Source organism: Macrosteles quadrilineatus, unplaced genomic scaffold (genome assembly GCF_028750875.1).
Source record: "Macrosteles quadrilineatus isolate MER2022 unplaced genomic scaffold, UCM_ALF_1.0 Scaffold_1__1_contigs__length_201487025, whole genome shotgun sequence".
Lineage (NCBI taxonomy): Eukaryota > Metazoa > Arthropoda > Insecta > Hemiptera > Cicadellidae > Macrosteles > Macrosteles quadrilineatus.
In genome coordinates, this window is record NW_026542594.1 from 45,564,846 (window position 1) to 45,572,739 (window position 7,894).

Here is a 7,894-nt window from a genome sequence, read left to right on the forward strand (position 1 = left end):
AAATCATGTCTATAAGCAACTTCGTCTCAAAACGCATGTGAAATAAATTTTGAATTTCGAAGAATTAATGTAACTATATCCTTTACAAAACAATATATCAATATAAAACTATGTTTGTAATTTACAAATTATTCAAATCAGAAAGCTTAGTATTCAGATATTTACAAATATTATTGATTAGCAATCTCGTCCTAATACACTGAATGAATAACATTTTAATGTTTAGAATAAATATCACTGTATTGTTAACATACAACTTTGTTTGATGAACTACTTTAACAGATATCATAGTGTCCATATGGAAGAGTATTAACACCATCTGCACATAAGTGGCGTTTGAAGTCATAACCACTCAGTGTCAATTTATTCTCCCACTTTGTCTTGACGTCGTGTCTGTATGACCGGAAAGTTGTGTTCATAGTATACCAGTCCTCATTTTCCATTATACAACGGCGGTAGTCTTCGGCACGAAGGATTTTTGATACTACTGGCTTGGTGATTCCTTTGCATTTCTTTATAGGATCTTGTACTTCATCTTCTTTTACGACGCAATATACTTTAGTTCTAACACCCAAGAACTCTTGAATGTATGTCCCGTTAAGTTCATCTTTAAACTTTCCTAATACTTTTGCATTGTCAGGTTGGTATGCTAGGTTGTTTTTTGGTAAACTACTAGTGTCGAGATGATAGACAATTGGCAAAAAACTCTCATACAAATCAGGAGTATATACTTCTATGACAAAACTGTCCGTGTCCATATAAATGAGGCGTACGTTATCTTCTCCATAGTGTGGGACTATTACCTCGTAGTAGAATTTGTACATGAGTTCTTTGCTCAGCTCAAGGATACACATCCCAACATAAAGTGGTTTCTCAAGAACTATGTTTTCTTTCGCTAGATTTATACCAACCATCGTTTCAGAAATAATTGTTCGGTGCAAGAAATTTGGTTTTGCAATTAGTTTTTCAGCCTTTCGTTCACTTGTTGTTAGTTTGTAGTTCAATCTTTTTCTTACGTTTTCCATTGTTTTTCCAAAAACCGAATTGTTGTACAGCTTGAAGAGATCCTTTTCAAAGTCATTTTTGGCAGCCTTCCGTAGGTTGGTGTTTAGATCTATGTATGGTTTGAGCCAGGGAGATTGGTCAAACCTTACTACTCTATGAATTGTGGTTACTTTCAGTCCATGTTTGAGTGCCTGTTTTAATATGCGATAGTGGGCGATGTAATTTTTCTTATTTTCTAACGTGGTTAGTAGTTTGGGGTGTTTTGAGCCAGGTGTGGGTTTCCTTTCACAAAGGAATGGGAGATCTCTGTGCTGATCGTGAAGTGACTGCGGGTATTCCATGTCCACCTCAAGTACGTAACCCACATCGCTTTCATCTGACACAGTTTCTATGTTAAGGCAGTCAATTTCGTCCCTGTCTAACCATCTAAATCCCCCTGTTGGTAGGTATTGAGATTGAGCCCATCCATACAAGTTGTTTGCATCCACATAAGTTAAATATTTGGAACGTTTTGAAGGGTCGTAGCCTGCACAATACCTATTATTAGCCACTGATCTTCGCTTCATGCACTGTGAAATGCCTCCACGTATGCCATTTTCAAAAAATAGGTAGATATCATGGTCCTGAATGGTTTCAAGTTTTATATTTGTGTTCTTCAGCATACAGTCCCATGAATATGAAGGCAGGGTGATGTAATAAGCAGGATCCAGCTGATGTGATTTTAGACTCGCATCTCGGAAATGTTCGAAGATGTCTGTAAGAAGGAGGACATCAGTAAGGAGGTACAGATCGGAATACTGGCCTAAATCTTTGATGTTGAAGGCTTTCCAGACATCTTCAGCGTGTTTAAAATCCTGTTCAGAAATAGTCTCTAAAGTGAGTTTGTTGTAGAAGGCTTGCCTAGGTGGGAGTTGTGTTTCTTGAAGTTTCTCCACTGAGGAGATGTATGAATACGGAAAGACACCTTTGCGCGTGAGAAGTGTAAACTGAGTGGGATCTGGAAATCTGCGTTTAGTTTCTTTGAAACATTCATTAGGAAGGTTGTCTGCTAGTTTAGAGAGGCTAGATGGGAGGAAGCGCAAGGTATCAACAAATCGAAGTTTAAGAACTCCTCTGTTTGCTTTCTTATAAGGGATATACTTGGTAAAACTAATATATTTCTCCTCAGAATTTGCAATCACAGAGACTTCTCTTTCATCATATCCAAGTTCTTTGATAATAAAATGTGAATCGTATGATAAGTTGTGAAAATAACAGTTGATTGTATTTTGCTCTTGATGTCTGATATTGCAACTTGAATGAGCAGCACCTCTATATGTATATGGGGTGGAATGCATATGATCCCTTACTTTGGGATCTTTATCAGAAGTAAAACCCAGACCACAAATATAGCACTGGTAGGCAGCAATGTGAGCTGCTTCCTCTGCTGGGGTTAAGTTGGGTGTCATACGCCTTTCTTTGTAGAGTTTGTCCCCAATTTTTAAAACATCTTTGTTAATGGATTCAACAAAATGCTTTGCTGCATTTGCACCTCTGTATAGACGTACAATAGGATCAGAACTACTAAGAGAATCTTTGATCAAGTAACAGTAAGAATGAGGTTCATGTGTATGGGTAATTGAATCTGAATCCAACATGTCATTTGGGATAAGACTACATTCGAAATCAGCATAAATGGCAAATCGCACACGTTGGCTTCTTTCGGGATGCTTAAATGAAATGAATGGATCAGGAGAAAGATCTAGACGGAGCGGAGTTTTTGAAGCGCAATAACGTTGGTGTTCAACCAACCTCTCTTCGCCACTTAAACCTAACTTGTTTGGCCTGTTTTCAAAGTAAGCAAAACATCTCTTGCAAATTGATATTGGATTATTTGTTTTGGTCAGTTGAGATTTTATTGCTTTATTAAAATCTCGTATGTAAACGTAATGGGTTCCTGAATTCTCGTTAGTCAAGAGGAGGAGATCACGATGGTCAGGTAGTTCCTTATTGGAAATCTTCAAAGGATACATTTTGTTTTCTTTATCGAGGCCAAATACGTTGATACTAATATTGTTGTCTCTCTCAAATTTCGGTATATCGTTCAACTTGACTGGAAAATCTATTGATCCCCAGTTATATTTTGTCTGCAATTCAGGTGTGTAGTTAGTGGGATATCTGGCATCACCTTGCACAAATTTAGCTAAAATGGAATACTTAAAGCAAAAGTCGTCCAAATTATAAACATTAATAATTCCAGCGTATTTTCTTGGTGAAGGTATATAAGAAGCTCCTTTTAAGGGGTTGTACTTATTCACACGAATTTCAAATTTTTTAACTTTTACAAACGACCAGCCTGATCCCTTAAAATCACATTCCTCTTTCTCTTTTACTAGTTTATGGAACAGTTCTGAGCACAAACTTTCAATATCCGTGGTCTTGAGCAGTGGTGTATTGTTTGTTTTGAAGTTCTTCAAACAAGTCTCTCCATGGGTGTTTATAAACTCACATTCTAAAAAAATGTTTATCTTCACACAGTTGTAGGTCTCCTGTACCTTTTGTAAAAGGCTTGTCACATGGTCAAAAACAAATGTTAAAAAAAGTGAAAGCGTGAATTTCTTGCTGAATTTACGTTTTAGTTCATAAGTTATTAGGCGGGATTGAAATGCCTTTTCTGTGGCCACAAAATCATGTATGTCATCTTCAATCTTGGTAGGTTTTCCAATAGGCAGAGCCATTGGCTCCTCTGTAGAAAGATTAACGTTGTTTTCAGTCTTGGAGGGTTGGTCAACATCTTGGTCCATTGGCTCTTCTGCTGAAGAATGGGTTGTAGGATTGTGAACAAAAGGAACGGGTGCAATTTTGACCCTTGTTGCTGGACAAACAAATTTCTTGTGGTGAATAAGTTTATCTTTGCGAGATACTACAGCTTTGCAATCTTTACAAACCCCAGATCCTGAAACATAAATAAAACATACTCTTTAAAAACTATTTATAAATATGTTAATTTTTAAAAGTTCAATATTGTAGGTGCATATCATAGTATAATATTATATCATAGACTAAGCAAGGGAGTATGATTTATCTATGATTATATGTATAATGCACAGCATAGTATTATAATAATAAATAATATTACAGTAATATATAAGGCAAGCAAGTGTGTAAAGAAATTTAAACACAAAAACAATTAAATTAAATGTAATATTTGATCAAAAAAACTATTTCAGCTTATTGCGTTTTTTTTTCAAAGTATTATGAAGTATTGTACTGTTATTAATTTATTATTTAATTAAAACAGGTTTTTATTTTAATCAATATTCATTGTTTAAATGGCATATTGTGACCTAAAAAATATAATATTAGCACCTGAATGCAACTTCTTTCGCTTTAGTAGTAAAAAAATATTTGCCATGTATATTAGTAGCATTAGTAGTTTTCACCAATATTGTGATGTTTTTTGCTGTTTGTACATATGTTAAATTGGTGGCTAAAAGTTGCCGTCCATAGCATTGCAATAGACTTGTTTTTTTTTTCGCACAGCCTAGCAACGATGAGTTTAATTTATCAACGATGAGTTAGATCACATAACCTTATAGCTGTAGTTGTGTTGACTATTAGCATGTAGTTGTTATTGCGGTGAATAGTGGTAATAGGGTATAGTGTGTGAAAAAATAGCATTCGTATCACGAATCGAAAATTGTTTTGCAGCTCTCGATCGTTTTAAGTTCTCGATACGTTTTAAGTTTTCGATTTGGTCTTATACAAGTTTTGGTGAGTGCTTTAAAATCTTCTACACATGAAAAAAATGTCAATATCTTTACATGATCGTTACGTAAACTACTATTACTCTACACACACACATTTCAAAAGAATTAAAACAATGTGTATAACCCCCCCCCCCCCGCTCCTAACCAAATTTTTTGTATTGTCTTGCCTATAAATCAATTTTTAGTTATACATTTTCCTTTATATAACTGTTTGCTAAGTTAAATTACAAATAAAAATCTAGGAAAATAATGTTTTGCTTTACCTTGTGAATGGGTCTTCATGTGCCTATACAAGTTAGTTTGAAATGTGAAGACTTTATCACATTCAATACAAGGGAATCCTTCTTGCATGGTAGATTTAGACCATTCCTCTTGTTCTTGATTACATGCAGACACTGATTTTTTAGGTTTTAAAGTTTTGATGTTTGGTGTTGCGTGTCCTGCTTCTTCAACATCTAAAAATAAAATCATGATTATAATTATTATTTTAATTTTATACTCTTTTTTAGCTTCAGTAGCTTATGACATAACCATTAGTACACTAACCACAATGATGTTAAACATATCCTACTTAAAAATGTTGTACACAAGCAATAACTCATGGAGTGTTATCCTGTTGGCAATACCACAGATTCTTTTAAAGCAACAAAATACTGTTACAACAGAAAAGATTTAGGTAAGAAGCTTCATACACTAATATTAAATATTTCCAATTTCACATAAAAACAAGAATTTGTAATTTTTACCCGTTTAAAGTTATGTAGAATGAAAACCATATAAAGCCATGATAAACTATAAAAAATGAACTCTATTATAAATATCGCTAAATTGTGAGCTTATAGATCATGCAAATTTTAAAACTATATTTTTGTTTTCGTTACGTATTGTTTAACGTGATATAAAATAGACATTCTATACTTTATCACTGCTATGTGAAAAAAAAACAGGTTTGTAAGAGCTGTGTTGTGAGTAATGTATAAGTTTGCATTTACAAACTAAAAAAAAAAAAACAACTTATAGTTAACAAAACAAATTACAAATAAATTTTACAAGTTCAATTAGCCCATGAGAATGCTTTACAATGATATTATATCTTCATATAAGTTTACCTGATGTATCTATTGACATTTGAATATCTCGGTTTGGAGTGGGAATTTCATTGCTTGCATTGTGGAAATCATTGCGTGTTTTAGTCAAGCCATCCATTTCATTGTCAAGTCGTGCACGTTCTGTAAAGAAAAAAAATATTCGTTAACTAATCTCAAATTCAAGCCTTATTATATAAAGAAATTAGCTGATTTTGTATCTATAAAAAATGTAAACCGGAAATATTACCTGTTATAACTATACAGACTGTATTTTACAGTCATTTTATGTTATGTGAGAATCCATCTATCATCTTTACTATTGTACTAAATAACGTGAAAAAAAAACTTGTTCATGTTTTGCATCAGCTAAACAATATTTTTAGGTAGGTACCGATTTAGAAAAGGTAAATCATCAACTTTTGTACTTGAAGCTTGCCATCTCAAAATGGTTTTGGGCTAAAAATCTGTTTAAAATAAAATCAACTTTTTCCTCATGTTGGCACCATGATTGTCAACCTGTCTATTTCTTTAAAACGCAGTATATGTTATATATCAGTAATAGACAAATTAATAAAAATTTGATAAAAACATATTTTTTCAAATGCTTAAATTATGCATATTATTAAATTTTCGGAGTTATTGGTCATGTTATTACTTCAAAAATACGTTTAGAATAAAAACTGTAAAATAAAAAGTATTGGAAATGTTTTATTCTAAAAACTTTATTTTTTGTATTATCTGTTACAATTAGCCAAATCTTTGTAAGATATTATAATTTTTCGTAAAAAGTGAATACAGGATTAAATAATGGCAAACCTGCACACTTAAGTATTGATGTGACACAAATCTATATCAGGGGAAGTCTACGGGTAACAGCTACTGTAAAATAAACATGCACTGTATACAGATTTACAAAATACGTTTAATTTTACTTCAGTTAAAAAAGAGTTTAGAAAATAAAGCTGAAAATACGTTTAGAAATTAACTATTTATAGTTTTATAAAATTATTAATTTCGTATATTTGGTCAAGATAAAATTTATTGATTTTTTATGTCACAAAACTCATAAAAAATTCATAGCTCATGCTAAAACTGTATTTAGACTGTTTTAAACTATAAATGTCGCACAATTATAAATTTCGTAAACAAATTTATTTTTTTCTTTTATTTTACAGTTAATTTTTTTTTCATATCAACATTGTTTTATGGTCCTTTAAAATAGGCACAACATGTTTTACCACATCAAGTTACATCGATTATGTAAAAGTGCTATTGCACCTAAATAATTTAATTACAGTTGAAATAAGCTCATTTGAAATAAATTAATGTTTGTAGTTTTAAAACTTGCTAAACAAAATTTATTAGATTTTAAGCACATAACAAACCACATGTTTTGCTAACAAAAAACCACATATAAATGTGTAATTATTTATATCACCATATAGAATTCATTATTACATTACTTTAGACTCTCATAACCGTAAACAATACCAATACTTAATAAATCAATATTAATCAATAAGTGATCAAATGGTCCCTACACATATTCTATCTGTTAACTTGGTTTAATAAAATAGAATTTAAAATAATTTGGAACAGTTTTACTTACTTGAATGGATTTGAAGGTGGCGTTGAAAGGCATCTTTGCGATCAAACTTTTTATTACATTCACGGCAAGAGAAAATATCAATCTCAGTTGGATCTAAATGTTTTCTCATGTGGCGCTGTAAACTTTTTTTATATGTAAATTGTGTGCTGCAAATATCACATGTAAATGCCATCTTCTTTTATCTAAAAACAAACAAAGACAAGTTTAAAAGCAGCATCAATGCAATTTTAAATAATTACCTTCTAAATATGTCAGGCTCATAGGCATAGTAAACAAAGGTTGTTTTCAGTATATTTGTACTTACGAACAAAATTACTCAAGTCATCAGAATCATCATCATCATTGAAAAATAGTACTTGTAATTTTAATTTTTTTATTTGCACCCCTACAAATCATTCAATTTCTTAAACATATCATTCAAAAACTAATATTTACATGAACAT

General features: G+C 32.0%; 1 protein-coding gene across 1 annotated transcript; it reads right to left on the reverse strand.

The window, feature by feature from the left end:
- Nucleotides 1-275: 275 nt before the first annotated feature.
- Nucleotides 276-7,560, reverse strand: LOC128996535 (uncharacterized). Its single transcript, XM_054421926.1, has 5 exons — nt 7,452-7,560; nt 5,864-5,983; nt 5,018-5,209; nt 3,617-3,859; nt 276-2,629 (listed from the first exon to the last, which is right to left on the reverse strand). Exons 1-5 carry the CDS (start codon nt 7,558-7,560, stop codon nt 276-278), a joined length of 3,018 nt encoding a protein of 1,005 aa, XP_054277901.1.
- Nucleotides 7,561-7,894: the final 334 nt, after the last annotated feature.

Coding starts and splice junctions, on each gene's coding strand:
- LOC128996535 (XM_054421926.1), bottom strand. CDS start 7,560: ATGAGAAAACATTTAGATCCAACTGAGATTGATATTTTCTCTTGCCGT. Junction 5,210..5,863: donor AATGTCAATAGATACATCAG/GTAAACTTATAT, acceptor TTTTATTTTTAG/ATGTTGAAGAAGCAGGACAC. Junction 2,630..3,616: donor AATAACTTATGAACTAAAAC/GTAAATTCAGCA, acceptor TGTTGGATTCAG/ATTCAATTACCCATACACAT.